The sequence below is a fragment of the Aplidium turbinatum genome, chromosome 12 (assembly GCF_918807975.1).
Source record: "Aplidium turbinatum chromosome 12, kaAplTurb1.1, whole genome shotgun sequence".
In the NCBI taxonomy this organism is placed as follows: domain Eukaryota; kingdom Metazoa; phylum Chordata; class Ascidiacea; order Aplousobranchia; family Polyclinidae; genus Aplidium; species Aplidium turbinatum.
The window spans coordinates 10,540,851-10,561,254 of NC_137483.1; the positions used below are offsets into that span (position 1 = coordinate 10,540,851).

Sequence of the window (20,404 nt, forward strand, 5' to 3'; positions counted from 1 at the left end):
GCTGTAATCAAAATCTGCGAAATGTGACAAATCAGGCCGCATCTCCAGGTGGCCATGGCTATGTCAACGTTTTTTATTATAGGGAGGCGAGCTTCATCAACATCCAAAGTATCCTTTTCACTTCCAAAATCTCCTAACATCAGCTCTGGATTCTTCGACAACGAGAGATCTCGTCAAAACTCCTTTCGAAAAGCTGTGACCCCCACGGACTCTCCTGAAGTAGTCATCAAGTTCGTTGAAGAAGATGGGAAAAATCAAATGTACGCGGCCGTTCATCGTTCGTAGGACATCAATTTGTGTGGATTGTATTTTGTTTAATCGGTCTCGTGCGCTTTGTTGTTGAGCAAATCATTTCATTCAGTTGGCCAGACAACGCACGTATACCTGCAGATATTGTTTCAATGCACATTTCTTTTGCAGTGGTCCAAGACCTTCAGCACCAGGCTCCAGAATTCGTCCCCGTAAAGTAAGTATTTGGTGCATTTTGTCATGACTAAAGACGTATTCATATTTTTATTTGCGACAACGTGATTCGGACTTAATTGAGTCGGCGGCCAGTAATTAAAACAATAAGTATTGTGGTTACCACTTTTTCGAGCGTCTTTTTCGCTATGCCGCACTAAGGCTTCGTCGTATGAGCTTTTCGGAGCAAGGTTTTACCCTTCCACCACATCATATCTTTTAACCAGGCTATTATCTAACATACAACATTCCAGCCCATCAAACAATATGTGGTTGCAAAGCAACAGTCGTAGATATGGCCTTAGTTTTTCTATGTTAGACTTCCGTGTAAGAAAACCATAATCTTCAGTACGACTGCACTCTGGATTGTACACAAAGGGTGCAGTCTTTCCTTATGAAACACTTGACGACCAATTTTTTTGTCATATGTTTTATAGGCCAGTTATCGTTTCTGCAGCGCAAAATCGTACAACCTCAGTAAACCAAATGTATCTTGATCTTAAGTGAGTTTTATTTTGTCGACAGAATCTCCGCAACATTGCGAACACCACATCAAAAGAAATTGTTCAGCAATCTGCAAACATCGGCACTGGAGTATTGAGGTATATATAGATTATAACTTTATAAAGAAATGAGATTTTCATTATCACGTAGAATTTTTTTTAAGAGTAACTATTTTAACCATTTTTTTTTGTCATATCAAATTTTAGAAACAGTCGAACGTTCTCGGTTGGATTGTGGCGAGGTCCCAGCTCACCTCCTCCGTCAATTTCAATCATACCGGACATCACCGTCGATGGATGTGACTCTCCAAAGTTATCTCCTGCTAAGTAAGTAACCTACGCTTGTTGGCTTTTTTTGAATCCATAGCTGCAACAAGCAGACGATTGCCCTGCTCTTTTTTTTGGTAAGAAGAAAGTATGATTGCGCTGAGTTAATTTCGTGTTTACATTGCAGAGCTAAATTTTACGCTTTGGGAAAATACTTGATTGATTGAATCTTTATCCTCGGACTGGGAAAGCTTCTTGAAGAGCTTAATCCTGGCAGTTTCGCATACTCGTAGAGGCTTTGAATCACTGACGCAGGCCCGGTCACCGAGATTGACAGAGTGAAGTTTCCGATTGTTGAAGTCTTGTTGCCGGGGAATTATTCCATCCATTAGATTCCGCTGAATGGGGAGCAGTCCTTAACGTGCGTTGCTTAAGCGCACACCCCGAGAGTCGAACCAGCGCCGCTTGATCTTGAAGCTTCTTTGATCCAGAAGTCACTTAGATGAGTTACTCGCTAAACAGTAGCCTACAAAAATTGTTTAGGCTGACTGTATAAGTGGATTACGCATTTCTGCAATGGCTGTAAACCTCGATATAGTTTGATAAATTATTATGATAAACCATGAGCTTTCAAGTTTTAAAATAGCCTACAGCAGTATCATTCCTTTTTGATTTCTTATTTTAAGCCCAAGATCACAGCGGTTTGGAAATGACGGCAGTCCTCGAAGTGCAAGCTCATTTCATGTGCAGAGACTTTCTCCTACCAAAGAAGCCGGTAAGGCAATTGCCGTCTGAATAGTCGACAGTAAAGTTTCCGACCTGTTCCGCAGTGATCTAATCATGACTCTCAGTAATTTTTTTGTGAGTTACACCGTGGCATATGAAAATACTAGTACTACAGAACAGACCACGATTACACATTTGTTTCAAAACAAAGAATCCGGACGGATGTAAACGCTTTATATGGCAATAGGACTTCCAAAGAATTCTCGGTGCTTTTTCCAGATACTGGTCCATCCAAGAAGATTCCGCTCCCCTAAAATCATGTGGGGCCCTGGTTAAAAAGTACCCGCTTATTCAAGCTTACTACACTAGTTCACCATCATGATAGTTAAAAAAGTCAAAATGATTGTCTGTGCCAGTATCAGAAAGTGTAGCCTATAGTTTCTGCTCAACCATAGTATAGGCTAAGTAGACGCGTGTTCTGTTTTGCTGTTGACCACACTACTTTGTTTCCTTGCTTATTAAAGTTTTAGCCTGCTCAATGCTCATGAGCATGCTAATTTACTGTGTGCATGCAGGAGAAAGAAATCGCCGGGTCACTGTCGCTACAACTTCAGAGGTGCGATCAAAGTCTGCTTGTTCGTTCAATCCAAGGCAACCTTTTGAAAACACGAGCAAGCTGCCTGGTAACGTGGTCACTTCACGAAACGACATCATAGAAGAGCAAAAAGAACCACTATCTGCAGTGCTGTGTTAAACTCTTTGTGGGCCCCGGGGCCAGAATAATTTTGGGCCCTCTATCGTCAAGCAGACCTATAGTATTGTGTATACTTTCAGTGCACTAATATGGAAATGTGGTTCACTTCAATAGACTTTCTCACTAGTTTAGAAAACAACACAAGTGTAAGTAAACCGCAAACACAGGTCTATCATTTCTTAGCAACACCTTTGCTCGGAATGAAGCCTAAAGTGTTAACAATTTCTAATAAAAAAATACTGGCAATGGAGTATAGTCACGACGCGGTAATACCACCGTACCGCGCAAAATTTTCACTGTTTGAACTTTTCGTCGCGGTACCGCGATAAAATCTGAGGATAAAACCAAAACTGAAGAAATTATTAATTTTCATTCAGATTTGGTCATCTGGTCTGGCAACATTATTGTTTTTCACCATTTTTATGGTTTATTTGGCAACACTACTTGTTCAGTCAACCAAGGTAAAAACATAAACATTGTGATTGTAAATTTTAATTTGTAAACAAAAGCAGTGTCAAGAGTTTTGAGAATCAGGTGTTTAATTATTTTTTTTTAACATTATTTCATTCCAAGGCAAAGCTTTCATTATTTTATGCAGGCATTCAAGTTAATTAAAGTTTTTAGGGTATGGTAACCTTGGTTAGTGTCAAGCATAAACACTTAAACAGGTCACTTGTGAAAGAATGATTTTTATTTTGGATCACAGCAATTTCAGTGGGCTACCATACAACATGTGATATGCCAGGCCTATAAGGTATTTGAAGATAAGAGAAATTTCATGTGCATATAATCAGAAAAAAGTAAATACAGAAGAATGTTTCTGCTAAAAGTATCCAGCATTCAATAAAAAGCAACTCAGATGAGCTATAAAGGTGGATAACAAGTGGCGCAAGTTCCTCAATTGCCTAAATAGTCCCTAAATTTTTTCCAAAATTTGCTTTTTTTAATAGATTCCCTTGCATTTGATGTGCACTTGCACAAGTACACTCTTATTCTTCACGGTGCAGACTGCAGAGGCAGTATGACATTTCGAGATGTTTTGCGTTGTAGTGTACAGGAAGACATGTGCAGTGCGGCAGCGGACAAGTTTTTTCTGCTCGTGACATCACTAGTTAAGGATATTTATAATTACGGTATTGTAAATGTTAATAAAAATGATATGATAAATCATAAAATAAATTGAATATATGAGTATGTGAATTCACAAAAAGCCCAACTCCATTTTTTTTCATTTCACTTTTTGTGCTTTCCGATTTCTTTCAATCAAAAGAAATTGAATACCGGTATATGAATTCAAAAAGAGCCCTCTAGTATTTTTTTCATTTCACTAATTGTGCTTTCCAATTTCTTTCAATGTCTTGTAAATTATATTATACTAAAAAAACAGCCAAATTTTTCAAACATATCGGCAAACACATAAAAAATACCCTATCAATATTTCGATTGATTTTAAGATGGGCCCAACTACATCAATTACACTTCAACGTCTAAATAGTTTCTCCACAGAATCTTCACCGACTGAACTTATTAGGTATGATGCTTCTTACCAGTAAGCATAAAATCATTATCGAAGTTTCACCACAAAAGTAAATGACCAAAATATCGTAATTAAAACGGTTGTGCAAAAACACTTTGTGGCAATTGGGCCCTTCTTGAATTCAATATTCAATTGCATCCCACCTGTTATATATATGTTAAATATATTTCTGCAGATCATGTTACCGGAACTAACGTTATCGTATTTTAACTTTCTGTTAAGATAGTAATGGTGTTTTTAGAGATGTTTCAGTGTAGTAAGGGCCCAAATTTGAGATGTTTTAGTATAATAAGACCTAAATCATCTTTATAATGGACAAGTACACGCAGTAAACTTTAGAAAATCAAAAAAAACTTCACTGAAACGCAAATGTCTGTTATTTGTGGGCCCCCTGAGATGGTGGGCCCGGGGGCCGGGCCCCCCTTGGCCCTCCCCTTAACACAGCACTGACTATCTGGTTCTAATCCTTTTCAATAACCACACCGAATATTTTACCAAGCTTGTTTTTACGTCCCTGAGATGTTAAACAGCAATTTTTCCAATTGAAAGAAAGTATAGGTTATATTTCTGAGTGACAATTCTTTTAGAGTTGTTGCAACTGTTATCGCATTTCATCACTTTGACCTTTAATTGCTTCATCTTCTTCAATTGCCTTGCCTGAACCAGACATCGACGGCCTCATAATTAGTTGAAATATTCCTATTATATGTTGCATGGATGATTGTTTCTTTTTGTAATGTTCATGAGGTATGTTGAGCCATGATTTGATTAGCACAGGCCATTGCTGGTGCCAGGGCTCCGTTGGACGATAAGAAGACGCGATAGTGAAGCCAATCAGCTCAAATTGATGTTCAAGTCCGTACAAGTCGATGTACGTTCAAGTCGTACCGTCCCAGACAACAACATCTGTCATTTTGACATTGATTCAATGTCTACAGTCGTTAAATGAATGTAAAAATGACGGATTTTGTTGTCTGGGGTAAAATAATTTTACCCAAATCAAATCCAAAACCAAATCAAATCCGTATTGTGTTGCTAAGCGCAGCCAATGGCTCTTGGAGAGGTTGAAATGGACAATCTTCTGAATGTCCCGATCCTGGGTTATCTTGTCATTATTCAGTCGCAATGCCGCTTTTGCATGAAATTATTAACTCTGTGAACGGTGTACCACGTTTTGGTAACTTTCCAGCTAGCAAAATTTGCATTTTTACATTGATTCAACGTCTAAGAATGAAATAAAAAATCAAGGATTCTATTAGCTGGTCATATATTTCGTGGTTGAACGTTCGTTAATACTGTTTATTACGTGACAATGTTATCGTGTTTGGGAAATGGTTTTACGAGTTTCTTTTTCAACGTATTGCAAAATATGTCTAAGCCAGTGACGTAGCCAGAAAGAACACTTCACGGGAGCAGCAACAACTGTTGGGAGGCTTTATTTTAATGTTTCAAATGAAGAGTTTGTTTAAAAATAAAGCTCCTGAATGCAGCCAAGCATTTATGAAACGTCATCCAACATGTAACACAATGTCATTTAAAACGTTGTAATGGTATTAAAAACACTTTTTGATGGGTTAAATTAAATTTTGGGGGGGCGATTGCTCTCATAAGCCCCCCGTTGCTATGTCTCTGATTTAAGCTTAGAGATTTAAATTTTTAAAATAAGAATATACAATATACATGTTTGTTGTAGAAAGTTGTACTTTGATAGATCATCGTTTCTAACAGAAGCCCAGTCAACAAAAACGTGACTGTTATATTCTTGTTGTTGTTTCTTTGATGCAGCAGTTTCTTATATCGTACAGGGCTATAGGCTACATTACTTCACTAATTCCTGACCACACAAATTAAATCGGTAAATAAAATAAGCAGGTTTAGCGAAGTAATAAATTTTTTTAGTAAAGCTTTCGCCGCTGTAAAGACGGCTTCACCAGTAGGCTACTCTTATTCAAATAGAAAATTGATTCTATTTGAATAAGAGTACTGATGAAGCCGTCTTTACGGCGACGAAAGCTCTACTAATAAATTTTATTTAGTTGCTAAACCTGCTTGTTTTATTTACCGATTTTATTCGTTTGGCTGCATCCAACATGGATCCTAATAAAATTTAAATCTGCAATTCTCCTAACAGCGAGAAGCCAGGACGGAGATTAAGAGACACCAGAAACACTTTATTGCTCATGCACAAACTAAACCTGGAAATTTCAGAAGCAATGTTTTTTAAATCGCCGTTTCGTTTATTAACAAAGTTGTAGCAACTGCAAAGTAAAATTATTTATCGATTTTGGCTTCAGCTAAAAGCTTTGCTCTTGCACTTACTTAGGGAATATCGAACAGCATGAGGAACAAAAAAGCAATAGACAGTTTAAACAATAATTAGTAGCAATAATTTCGCATCAGAATTGGCAATAAAAAAAACTGTTCAAATTATATCATTTGTCAGGTGTAAGCATCATTTGAAAGTCATCTTCTTTTCAATAGCAACATGGACTTTTACCAAGACAATAAGTATTTACTTCACGAAGTCAATAGCCTACTATATTTTTATCTCGAATGTAGGTGAAAATCCATACCGTACGGAAAATATCCATTTGAAAAGTATCCATAAGAAATATCTTTACTTTTCGAGAGAGGGGATATTTTCCTGGTGGATTTTTGCCGATTACCGTTGCTCTGATGTCGTCAACTGGTCTAGCGAATCTACAAATCTAACCAAACAGGGATATTGTGTGGCAAATCTCTTGAAGGCGCCGTCCATTATTGATTTGAAAATTCTTTGTTGAACTTTCTCAAAAGCGTCTCTTCGACCGTCACAAGCTTTTGCTCTGGCAAATTTGCATGTGGCGTATGACAGGTTGACCTAAAAGCATTCAACAGGTTTTAAGATGATCTTAACTTTAAAAGGATTAAATTGAGTCATGGATTCACGTTGATTGGTTGCAATAAAAAAGCAGACTCAAATGAGTTGTTTATTTACACTAAATCAACAACAGTCGCAAAAGCGAGTTTACAGTGACCCACTTAGTTGCTTATGGATGCAACATCTCTGCGAAGCAATGTTGCCAGCTTCACAAATTTTGAGCAGAATTTTTTTATGATTTGTGAAGAATGTTAAGCGGTGGTGGGTTTTAACGTTGGTTACGAACTAACGATGTTATACGATTTAAAATTAGTGTAAATTTTCAAGTGTTATTACCTAAATGAGACAATAAGCAGTTTCTTTGCATCAGTTTTGCAAATTTTAGCCTTAGTTTTATATACAAGGATTGGGCTATAATGGCAATTGTCTGAAAATTGAAAAATATCTGGCAACATTTACAACTACATTCAACCAAATCGACCTATCACGAAATCTTTCACTGTTACATTGACTAAACGTCTGCAATAGTTAAATCAATGTAAAAATAATAGATCTACTAGCTGGGACAACATCAGCAACACCAACCTGTTGGATGGAGCCAGGCAACATGTACTTTTCTACAATTTCTTCAGCTCGCTCTAGTAATTGTATATCCTCACATTTCTTGTACTCTTCGCATTCCAACCAGAATAATAAGTCATTGTCACTGTATTCCACTTTCAAGAAATGTAGAAATACCAACAAAGCATCTGCAACACATTTTAAAAATGCAATGTCTTCTGAAAGCTTTCATCAGTGAAGTTCACTGAGCAAGCTGCAATACGGCAACTCATAAAACCTCGTGCAGGTATTTCCAGGACAAACATTTTTTCACTTTTTCCAGCAACACTCGTTTATTTTGCTCCACAAAAACATATTCAAAAATGGTTTTTGTTTGGAAAAAAATTCACTTGAATTTATACAGGAAAATAATACTTTTGTGGTCTACTTTATAGCCTACATACGTTATTATAATTCAATATAAATAATTATGTTTGGCACCACTCACGTTTGTGTTGAAGAACTCGGGCCAGTTGCTTGTTTGCGGTTGACCATGGACTGCTGTTGATGTAGAACTATTTTTAAACAGTGGAAGCATTAATTAGTGGGTACTTATCGCTATGACGGTTTGTCAGAGGTCTACTCGTCCTTATCAAATACAATCACTGGCGCTCGCGAGGGGGGGCATTGGGGTTTGCCCTCCGTTTTAAAAAAAATGTTTCAGTAATTTAACGAAGTAGAGTAAGGCACTTGAAATGTTTTGGATAGCACTGTCACTAGTATAGCATAGACTAAGCACTAAGCAAATACTAAATCCCTGCCCCCTGCGTACGCCACTGACCGCAATTACGTCAGCTGAAATTTACTTTAAAAATATATAACTCGGCTTTTACTTAACAGTTGTGCTGTGTTGTGGTTTATTTAGTTAATTATTCTAAATTGACGCTGTTTCTACATACGTTGATGCTGTCCTTCTTCTTAAAGCATCCCGTCGAGAAAAAGTGCAGTTGTTTGTTTTGAAGTGTCTATCCTGTCTTGCCAGTTGTTTCAATTGAACAACTGACACTTCGCCCTTTTGTGTTGCTTCCGTTGTTCTGCTGGAGGTGCGAGCAATCAGATCATGAATCGGGAAACTTTTTTCGATTTTGTTAATCCGACGTCTGCGTGGTGGCATTGCCTGCACAAAAGCTATTTTAGTGATTCATAAAACAAAATATTTTGGTAGAGAGGTGACTTTCTTTAACCATAGACAGATAAAACCAAAGCAACCACACATCATTTAACATCATACAATTAGAGTGAACGTAAAACTATAAGCTACGAACGTTTTCGGCCATACTCAAGTTAGCCTTTCTCAAGTAACGAAAATAACTGATTTTGCAATAACATCTACATTGAAAATAACTGAATTACACAATGAATTGAAAAACGAAATGCACAAGAATGAAACTGCAAAGCAGAGGAAAAAGGCATAAAACAAAAGCGTTCAATATTCGCTGCAGCAAATGGTTAAAAACTGGGACAAAATTTATCTAAATGAGCAAATCAGCTTTTTTACATTGCTTCAGCGTCGGTAGACGTTGGAGCAATGCAAAAATGGATTGATTTGCTGACTGGGATGACGTTTATGATCTGATGTGCTTCTAATGGGCAATTGAACGCTGTTCAACACAAAACGAATTCTTCACAAAAATTTGTTTTGACATGAAATAAAAACAACAGATTTTGTACCGAAGCAACATCTTTCGAAATTTTGAAAACATCATTGAAATATTTTTTTGCTGAACACCCGAAAGCCTGAACCATTGGCTAATGGTTTCAAATCACAACTTAGCTACACTAGATTGCTTATTTTGCAAATCAAAATGTAAAGTGTTTTTATTTTAGTTTGCGCAATGGCTACCAAGTTCTTCAGCATCCCTGCCAGGCAAGTGTTTATTTTTGTTGTTTTGTCGAAGGTGCTAATTGAATGACGCAAAAACAAACTGGTTCAATAAACAGCGATGAAGAAGTCTATATGTTGCAAGACACTTCCAACTAGTGCATTATAAACATGCAGAAAGAACAGTTCAAAAATACAGCAGTCAATAATTATGAACACTGTTTGACACAAAGTGTTTCAGAAAAAAAATTGAAATCATGATAAAAGAATTTACGCCAAAATGAAACAATCTTTTGTTTTAAATAGTCCCAGTGATCATAAATGGAAGAAACCGTTCCCCTTATTTGTCTTTTTCATTGTTCATCTTACACTCTTTTGACTTGAAAACGATACCAACAGAGACTTGTAAAAAGTTTATTTGAACCAATACCTAAATTGCATGTATTAAATAACTAAGAACAGCCATGACAAAGAATATGACGAAGGACACCATAACTTACCGGATAGTAACTAAACTCTGACTTGGCTGAAACTGACGGTTCCATTGTGCACAGGCCTATCATTCTACCAGTTAGGTCACGCGTGCAATAGTTCCAAACCATATAAAATATACTTACAAGAAATTTTAAAATGCAAATGGCCTACACTGACTAATTCACTGCAACTTTACAGCAAAAATGTATTGCTTATCTACTCGTATAGTTAGTGGGGTCAATATGCATCTCACAAGATTTAAATGATGGAATGAATCTTTCCCAAGAATGATAAGATTTAAAAAAAAGAGAACCTCGATAAATTCTATCTACTGCTGTTTGCTCTGCTTGGCTCGCGTGCGTCCCGGATTATAGCGATTGACCTGAACACATGGCAAACGTTTGTCCAAGAGATCAGCGGCATTTCACAAAATCACGACTTGCTAATTGACAGTAAGGGGATTTGGCAAGACTGGAGTCTGAACTGAAGATGTAAATAAACTTTTCAATTTCAAAGTTCCCAATCAGCAAAAGAAACAGCTGGATACACGTGGTTTACTGTTCTACGTTTAACCGAAATGGCTTTGGCTACTACCTATATGCATGGAATGGAAGGCAGACAGGTATACCGGTGCAGCACATTTTACAAAGTTAATATGTCGCAGACATACAAAGCTTTATCATTGGTTGATTACCTTATCCTCGGACTGGGAAAGCTTCTTTGAGAGCTTTATCCTGGCAGTTTCGCATACTTGTAGAAGCTTTGAATCGGTTGGTTGGTTTAGAGCAGGGGTGGGGAACCTGCGGCCCGCGGGCCGAATGTGGCCCGCGTGACTGTTCCATGTGGCCCGCGTCAAAATTTCTTTACCCAAAATATATTGAAAAAACAGCTCAAAAAAGAGTAGGCTCTGCATTCTCGCTTCTCGGTATATTGCGAATGGCCGTCGATGAAGAAATGAAACGAAACGAAACGAAGTCGATCAGTTCATGAATAATCAGGGAAACCATGTCGTTGAACTCACTGATAGCTAATGGTTGTGTGACCTAGCGTTTATGGTTGACATTAGCAAGCACCTCTCCGAGCTCAACGTCAAGTTGCAGGGACCGAATCAGCTTTTGAACTCCTTGTTTGCAAAAGTGAAATCATTTGAAGCTAAACTACATCTGTGGAAAGTACAACTTGAAAACAATAAGATGTTCCTAATAACTTCCAACATGAAATAGTAGATCTCCAGAATGACGGTACGTTGAAAGCGATGTACCAAAACATCCCACTGCTCAACTTTTATCAACGCTACATAAATGCTGATGATTTTCCAGTCATGCGTAAACATGCTTTAAAATATGTGTCTCTGTTTGGAAGCACCTACCATTGCGAACAGTTTTTTTCTCCAAACTGAATCTAACAAAAAGTCGGCTTCGCTCCATACTGACTGATTAAAGCGTGAAGATGCAGTTAAGAGTTGCAACATCTTCCGTGTCAACAGACATCACACGACTCACCAAAAATAAATACTTTCAGCCATCCCACTAGCTGTGAAAGTGAAATAAATCATTATCTACTTCGCTGCATTTTTTATCTGTAAATAAAATTTCGAAATTTTTACTGGCCCGCTTGTGTTATTTCTCATTTTATGTAGCCCGCAATACTAAAAAGGCTCCCCACCCCTGGTTTAGAGGCTCTTGACGCAGAGGCCGGTTACCGAGATTTGCATAGTAAAGTTTTCCGATTGTTGAAGTGTTGTTGCCGTGGAATTATTCCATTCATTAGGTGCCGCTGAATGGAGAGCAGTCCTGAAATGCGTTGCTCAAGCGCACACCCCGAGAATCGAACCAGCGCCGCATGATTTTAAGCCCGGCGCGTAACCACTGAGCTAACGGGGCGGATAGGCGCAGGCCCGGCCGCGAATTTTTTCTCACAAACTTTTTGTTACTTTGCATTGAGTTCGTATTTATACCGCCTCACCGTGTGAATGCAAACATTTTTCGTTGGCTCGTTTAGTTCAGTAGTTTCGTCTTTTGCCTTATGTTCGTGAGGACATCGATTCGACGCCCATCGAAGTCAATTTTTTTTTCTTTACATTAATTTTTGCGGTGCACAAAAGCTTTTCAAAAAAAGTGAGGTTAGGGTTAATTCTTAATCAATTCAGAAAAGATTACTTTTAGACTAGTGACCAGATTCAATTTCTTTTCTCAACTTTTTTAAACTTGACTAGACTAGGTATTTCTCCAGGCTACGCTTTTTTTTCAAGTTCAATGTTTAGATTTGGGCCTGGAGGGCGAAAATCGGTGAAAACAGTTACCCTACGCGCGGTAACCAGTAATGGCTACACTTACAGAAATATGCAAATGAGACAAAAAGTTCGAGGGAAAAAAAATTCGCGGCCCGGCATCGAAATTGTCTGAATGAAGTTTCGATTGTTGAAGTGTTGTTATCGGGGAATTATTCCATCCATTAAGTGCCTCTGAATGGAGAGCAGTTGTTAGAATGTGTTACTCAAGCGCACACCCCGAGAGTCGAAGCAAGCACGAAGTCATGCGCTAACCAAGTGGCCTATCGAGGCGGACATTATTAGGCTTAGGCTATATCAAAAGCATAAATTTTATCGATATGGAAGCTACACTTGGGAAACACCCCAAAAAACACATGCGATTTTCCAAGTCAAGTTGCCCTCACAACTTTGACTAACACTTAGGCTAAGCAATAGAAGAGAGAGCGCTTTCTCCGCTACAAACTTCAATTACACAGTTACACACCGGCAGAGATGTACGTATACGCCGCAAATTCTACGCCGCAGACTTGCGGCGTAGACTTTTTGTTTACGCTAACGCTTACGGCCACATTTTTTTGGATAGTTTGCGCTTGAGGCTACGCCGTAAAGTTTTCGCGGTTTTTTAGCGCATAGCGTCAACGCATACTTTTTAATGCATTTTTTTCGCTACAACACGTCAATACCTTCCAGCGCTGCAGTTGAAAGAATGTTTGCAATGGGCAAAGACATATTGGAACCAAAACACAGCAAAATGTCAGATGAACACTTTCAGATGCTTGTGTTTCTTCGTGGAAATTCAAAATAAAACTTGTTTGTTTCGAGTGGTTTATACCGTGTGAATGTTTGGCACCTAGCAAACAAAATGAGTTTACGCTAGTGTATGCGCTGACGCTGACGCCGCCAACTTTTTTACAAGTTACGTTGACGCATACGGCGTATGGTTTTTCGAACGTTTGCGTTTGCGCTGACGGCGTCAATATTTTTTGTATGCGCGTACATCACTGCACACCGGACACCGAACATCGAAAACACACACCACAATACACACCGAAATAAAAACTAACAAAAAGCAGCCGCTCCACCACTCCACCAACCCACAAAACTTGTTTACGATACGACTGAAGGCATAAAAAAAATTATTTATCCAAGTGAGATACTCATGATGTTTCACAAAAATTGACAGAACGCGGAAAATAGCCACTCCACTTTGCTGCTCTCCTTAGTCTCTGTACACCAAGTTTACAAGTTATTAGCCTATACCAAATCAAGACCACATATCGGACTTCTTCTGATTCTAACTTCTAACACTAAACGGTAGGCTACGTAATCCTTAGAAAAATACTACTGTTAAATATTTAGCTTAAATTTAGTCACAAAATTTGAAGATGGAAGACATTTTTGTGATGAAATGATAGATTTTCATTATTGAATGGAAATGGGATGGAAGAAAATCTCAAGGTGGAAGATGGAAATAACTTCTTCCATTTTATCCCATACCCTGCTTATACCGTATGAACTAAAAGAGGTCATTTTTGACCTTAGTTTGTTATCATACAGTAGCCTATTCTAAACCTATAGTGTTTATGAAGTTCTTTGTCGCTTCTTTTATTACAAACGATATTTATCCATACTGTTGGTTGTGTGAAACCTGGAAGAGCCGTTGTTGGGTCGGTGATGACGTCTCGTCTTTTTGGCAAGTCTATACGTGCCAGCATTGGTTCCATTCATGGTGCGGATCGAAATTGTTGTAGTTGGTAATTTTAGTGTAAATAGGGATTCGTGACTTCAGTCGATTGCTTTTTGGAGCTTGTTTAATTTTTTTTCGGTTGAGTGCGTTTTTGTCAGAAAATAAACTTTTTTGATTGTCTTTGCTGTTGCTTCTTTTCTTCTGATATGAGGTGGGATTATGTTACTCATGGTGGAAAGCCATCGTATTGGTGTCGATTTAAGTGTTCCAGATATGATCCGCATTGTGATATTGAGCTGAGTAGCCTATCTATTTTTAAAGTGTGTGTGCTCCGTTTTTATGATGATGTGCAAGCGGCAGCCGTGGCCGAGTGGTTAGCGCGTTGGGCTCGCAGTCGAGAGCCTGCATGTTCGACTCCAGCCACCCGCACTTGCTGTTGTTTCTCTGGGCAATAAACTTTACGATAATTGCCTCTACCTAGTGATCGATTTCGAGTAATGGGTAGTACCAAATTCACGTCATAAGTAGAGTAGACAACCGGAAACAGACATTGCCGTCGGCTGCAGCGTGGGTCAGGTGTATGTCGGAAGGCGTACACTGATGCATAGCGCTCAAGTCCGCTTTCCCGCAATGCAGGATAAAGATAAACAAACAAACAAACAATATTCAACAGTGCTATAACACAAATCCAGGGAAGATGTCCTCACTAGGCTACGGTCTGGTTTGCACCTCAATGTGTTCAGTGACGTGCGGTGAGGTTCCTAGATGGTGAGGCACTACTTTTTTCAAGTCACTTTTACAATAAAATTTTTTAACAACAAAAACGGTGTCATAACTTACTAATCAAAAAAATTAGCAGCATGCTTTCACATTTATTAAAAATAAAATCCATGCGCCTATCCTTTTGGACTAAAACATCTGTGACTTTGTTGTAGAGACCCTTCTTTACTCCAAACCTTATCACTAGATATTGAAAATAAGAGACGGGAAAGCAGAAAAGGCAATTTTTAAAGCATAGCCACACAGCCACTTCTTCTTTGAGTAGGCCTACCAATCTCTTTGAAAGTTGCAAGTTATTTTTTTTTTGTTCAGTCGTCTGATGCAAACCTTATAAATTTGGAACAGGTCTTTCTTTATTTATGACTTCAACTTTGGATTGAAAGTTTAGTTTTTTAAAATCTCGCAGATTTGATACTAAATCTTCCTCCATTTTATTTACATTTTATAAGAAACAATTCTTTACGCTGCAAGAAGTCACATACCACGTAGGCTCGCAGGCACTCCAGCTTGACGAAAAAGGTTTCATAGCTGTGACGTCACATTTGAGGCGTGCCTCAAATCGTAGCTAAATCGTTCATGATGATTTCTGGCGACTTTGCGAAAGAAAAAGGCACGCATAGTGCAGTGTATGGAAGTTTTCTGATCTGAAGTGAGGCAAAGCTGGCGTTGCCTCTCCTTGCGTATTTCAACGATTTTGACCACATGAACGCTCGATAGGAATATCGCCACAGAAACAGAAACAAATTAAAGCACAGTTTGGGTGTAGAAACGTAAAATTTGGGGGAAAGGGGGCACGACTACAGCAATTCACACAAACTAAAGCACCTAAAAACGTGCAATTTTTACTACTTTTTAACAAAAAATATTTATTCTGTGATAACCATTTCTTTGATAAGCTTATAACTTTTGCTTTGCCAGATGTTGGCAGGTGAGGCACTGCCTCACCTGCCTCCCCTGACTGCACGTCCCTGAATGTGTTGCTGCAAGTTTTCTGATTATTGAGTTTCTTGATTTGATTTTGTTTTCTGTTTTTTGAAGGTGTTGACGATAGGAAATTGTTCTATTCAATGTAATTCCCAGATGTTTAGAAACGGGTCCATGGATAAAAGTTTGTTGTTGATTGTGATCTTTAATTGAGTTTTAGCTTGTTTGTTGTCCGAATAAAAGAGAGATGTTATAGTTTTTGTGGTGTTCATCTTGAAGAACCAGATCGAGAAATAATTGTTGATGGTATTGAGATCAGTAGTAAGTTGTTTCTGAATGATGTTGATGCAGTTAGATTGGAAGGTGAGAGCCCAGTCATCTGCATAACCAAAGTTTAAAGATTTGATGTCGGGGATGTCACTGACGTGTTAATGCAAGATTTTCCTTTTTTATTCACGTATAATGAAACCAGATTAATGAATAAGGGCAACAAATGTTCCGTCTGCATATAGGCTAACTGTGAAATTGACTGTTATGGTAGTTAGATTTACTGTTATAGGGTGGTGGCTGACTAGATGACTGTTTATGGTCTTTCGCTACCATCCTGATTGCGCCATATTCTAACCAACTGCTGTACAATGCATTGTTTCGACAATTATGCCAACATTTACTCTGCTTGTTTGTTAATATATGGTTTAGTTGAAACAAAATAAATTGACTTGACAAGCCCTAAATGTTATTTGCACCTCTTAAAAAATGTAGGCTAAATGACAAAAAAATATTTCAGGACATTAAAATTACAGCTAAAGATTAAATATGGTTAGAAAACTCGCCTCCCCCATGAGAATGGGTGACGCTCCCCAGGGGGGCGTCCCCTAAGTTAAAAACAATTGCTTTAAAGCCAAGGTCTTTTACATCACTAAACGTTACAAGTGCTTTTTCCTTAACGGAAACAAACAGCTTAAAAAAATCATAAACAATGTTTTTGTATTTTTTAGTCAGTTGTTTTTCTTTTCACAATAAATATAAATTGATGATAAATAAAAGAGGAAGATTTTTATTAGAAATAATATTTCATAAATTAAAATTGAATAATGTAAAAACCGATGAGCTTCTTCCTTTAGAATTTCGCAAACTTTGTCAAGTCAACTTGCTCTGCGCATCGAAGCATGTAATTTGTGCGATTGCGGGGGTGATTTTATTTCGCGCCAGTTTTCAACAAGCTTGGTGGGAGCAGTGCTTCCACTTTGAAGGATTTTATCCCGAAAAAGGGATTTTTCAACGCTTCGAAGGATAAAAAAGGGAAATGAAGATAGGAAGGATTTTTTAGGGATTTTTAACAATTTTACATGGAAATTTTGTCTTAAAAGGGAATTGTTGTTTTTAGCAATATTAAACAAAATTTTATTAATATTTCCATTCAAAAGTTCTAAAAACGACTGCAATAACGATGATCAGCTGGTTTCCGTCGCCATCCGAAACCCCCTCTCACTCACTCTCTTTCCCATTCTCGCCTTTCCGTCACTTGATTTCTATTCTTGCCATTTTGGGAATTGGACGCGAGTGCAGTGAGTGAGTTAGTTTTCAGGGTACGAAATGAGGGTACCAACTGTTCAGGGTACGAATTAGGTTGCACCCATAATAGAGCTAGCTAGGCTGTGTATACGACATGTATAATTGTACTGTATGGTGTACACAGTCAGACTGAGTCAGTATCATGAATAGGCCTAGTATCCTAAAGTTTTTCATCAGTCTCAGATGATTGTGAAGACGTTACTGACAAGGAGAAAAAAGAGATAGCCTCGCATTGAAGAGTTAAACAAGTTAGCGCATCAAGGAAAACCGAACTAAACACAAAAATAAATTTGTTAATCGATGGATAATTCGTTACTGCACATTTACCACCTGCACATTTTCGGTGTTAGAGATAGGTTAAGAGTCCGGGTGGGAAAGATGAAAGTGGTAATTGATGTCCAGGACTCCAGGTGGTAAATGTCCCAGAACCGACTAACTGACAGGCAGTTTTTTAGCTGGACCATGAACGAAGAAAGTAGCCTAAACCACGTTATTGCAAAATATGTGCTGCTTCCGCCTACTGTTCTAATAAAACATTGTTGCTTCGACATAGCATACCGGTGCTATTGAAAAAAATCGAGATTAAAATAGCTTTAATTGAGATTACAATAACTTTAAAGTTGTATTAGCAGTACCGCCTCGTTACCTATTGAACAAATAAAACGAGTAGGCTACGTAAAGCTTCGTCCAATGGATTTGAAATGGACGAGAAGTCACAGGTGGCCGCTGCTTGGCGTATGCGGACGGCTATTTCTTGAGTTGTTTCATATTGTTAACGCAAGTTTCTCCACGTGTTAATTTTATTCGTAGGCCTTTATCCATTGTTCGTTCAACCGTTTCGCCACTGTCCAAATTGTTTGCTCCACGTTGGCAGTGATTGACGTTGTTTTGCAATGCCATCGCCGTCAACGTGGAACCTTTTTCGCTATAAATACCAGTTCATTTGTAGTGTTGTTCATTCGCAATTCAAAAGTTGTACTGAAGAGAGCTAAATGCTCGAAATCCGGATATACAACAAATTCATGCTGTGTATGAATTGGAATTAAAAGCGAATTGAAGTTCATCTGGTCCTTTGTCTCCATTCATAGAATTTGAGCATACGCTGACGACCGGGCTTGCGCTTTTTAACTGGCTTGCGCTTGGACATTTACCACCTGTATATTTTCAGTGTTAGGGATAGGTTAAAGAGTTCGTGTGGGAAAGATGAGAGTGGTAATTGGTAAATGATGTCCAGGACTCCAGGTGGTAAATATCCCAAAACCGACTAATTGACAAGCGGTTTTTTGGCTGGACAGTGAACAAAGGAAGTAAACCATGTTATTGTAAAATATGTGCTGCTTTTGTGTAGCCTACTGTTCTAATAAAGCAGTGTTGCTTCGACATACCATTGCTACTGAAAAAAAATCAAGCTAACCTTTGTAATTTATTCAGCACTTTATGGTATCAGATTGGGTTTGTCAACTAAATCAGCCATGCTACTGCCCGCAAGGTTTTGTTTTTTGTAGCGATTTGAATACTGTACCACTTCTTCAATTCACTGATTTTCTGTTCTTTCAGGTTAAAACGTAACTTGGGTAAGATTAAAATAACTTTGAAGTTGTATTGGCACTTTTTTTTAACTTAAATAACGTCAAAAATAACCTTGCCTATGAAGGAAATTTTGAAGGATTTCCGACTGAGAAAAAAGGGATTTTTCAGAATAAAAAAGGAAACTGAAGAGGATTTATCAATTGTCAAAAGTGGAAGCACTGGGTGGGAGCGATATGGGAAGTTCAATCAATCATTTTATTTTTCGTCATTAACGCGTCCGGGACGAAAAAGATACTAACTACAAAAATCGATATAAACCTACCAGCACGTTAACGAACGGGAAAAGGTGGCAAAACCTTGAAAGGTTTAAAACGTGCCTGAATGAAAAATTATGTAGTAGGCTATATATCAGTAGTTAGCATGGCCACAAAACCCAAAAAAAAAACAAATAGCAAAAAATAAAACAAGAACAGAGAGAAGCACACATGTAGTAATGAATGACAGCCTAAGGAAAAGTGTTGTGGATTGAATTTGCCAGTTCCAATATTGATGTGGATGAGCAGTCATAATAATAATAATAGGATGGAGAAAGAAAACCGGACATAAAAGAAACCCATCCTCAGGCAAAAGCCCGTTTCAATGTGGCCCAGGAGAGCAGGTGTTGAGCTCTTTCTATGGTTAGACTGCACATCACACAGTAGCCTAAGACGATTGAAGTTTGATATCCAGTTTAAGTTATTGTTTCTTGTCCTGGTGGGTGATGGAATGGATGAGCTGGTAGATGATGATGTCCTGATGGTGTTGATGAAGCTCTCATCCCCTTTTGTGACGTGTCGTGTTGATTATGGAGTATTGCGTTTGCTGTTAATATTTACAAACATAAAAGTACAGCACAAGCAATCGATATTATTGTTAGGTAAGCCTAATCTTTTGTAAATAATTTCGGATTTCTACTAAAATCTTCACAAGAATGCAAGAAAGCCTTTCTACGTTGTCTTTCTATTGCGTGTCCGTTTTGCTTAAATGTTGTTTTAGTTTGTGAATAAAAAGTGACTTTGTATCAGTCTTTCTAATTGAAGAAGGAAATTCGTTCCATGTTTTTGCACCTGTGAATTCTATTGAATGTTGAGTAAGTGTTTTTGAGAAGTATGGAATGTTTAGAGAATCATTATCAAGGTTTCTTGTAGACAGGCTGTGAACCTCTTTGACATATTTAAAAAGGTTGGTGAAGCAATCTGGTAGTAAATTGTTGTGAAATTTAAACACGAAAACACCAATGAAAACACCAAAGTGAAAGTGTTAGTTGGCTACAGAAACATTGCAACACACACATGATTTGCTGAGGTGCAGTGGTTATTTATGTGATTGTATTTTACATTTTGTTTTTTTTAATTGGTGTGATATATAAGGCATAAAGATATATAATTGCTAGGCATAAAGGAACAAGGACAACGTTGTTTTGTAAGTTCAGTTTATTTGTTTTTTAAAGCTTTGGCAGAATTCACTTTGTTGTACCACAGACATACAAAACAAAGCAACTTCAATGGGTTTAGCATATTCTATTTTTATTACATAAAAAGATACGAAATAATTAAAATAAACTTTCAAGTGTTTTCGACATGTACTTGTGT

The 20,404-nt window shown here is 37.9% G+C and overlaps 2 protein-coding genes across 2 annotated transcripts in view; one reads left to right on the forward strand and one right to left on the reverse strand.

The window, feature by feature from the left end:
* LOC145780580 (protein unc-80 homolog) overlaps nt 1–2,674 on the forward strand; it is a 45,007-nt gene extending 42,333 nt beyond the window's left edge. The window contains exons 57-60 of the mRNA XM_082592206.1: nt 83–277; nt 1,173–1,292; nt 1,919–2,007; nt 2,534–2,674. Coding sequence (XP_082448332.1) covers nt 83–277; nt 1,173–1,292; nt 1,919–2,007; nt 2,534–2,674 — 545 coding nt within the window. The remainder of the gene's footprint in view (nt 1–82; nt 278–1,172; nt 1,293–1,918; nt 2,008–2,533) is intronic.
* A 4,237-nt stretch (nt 2,675–6,911) lies between these two features.
* On the reverse strand, nt 6,912–10,076 carry LOC145780581 (regulator of G-protein signaling 18-like). The gene is made up of 4 exons (XM_082592207.1): nt 10,032–10,076; nt 8,158–8,224; nt 7,695–7,858; nt 6,912–7,109 (listed from the first exon to the last, which is right to left on the reverse strand). Exons 1-4 carry the CDS (start codon nt 10,074–10,076, stop codon nt 6,912–6,914), a joined length of 474 nt encoding a protein of 157 aa, XP_082448333.1.
* Between the last annotated feature and the right edge of the window lie 10,328 nt (nt 10,077–20,404).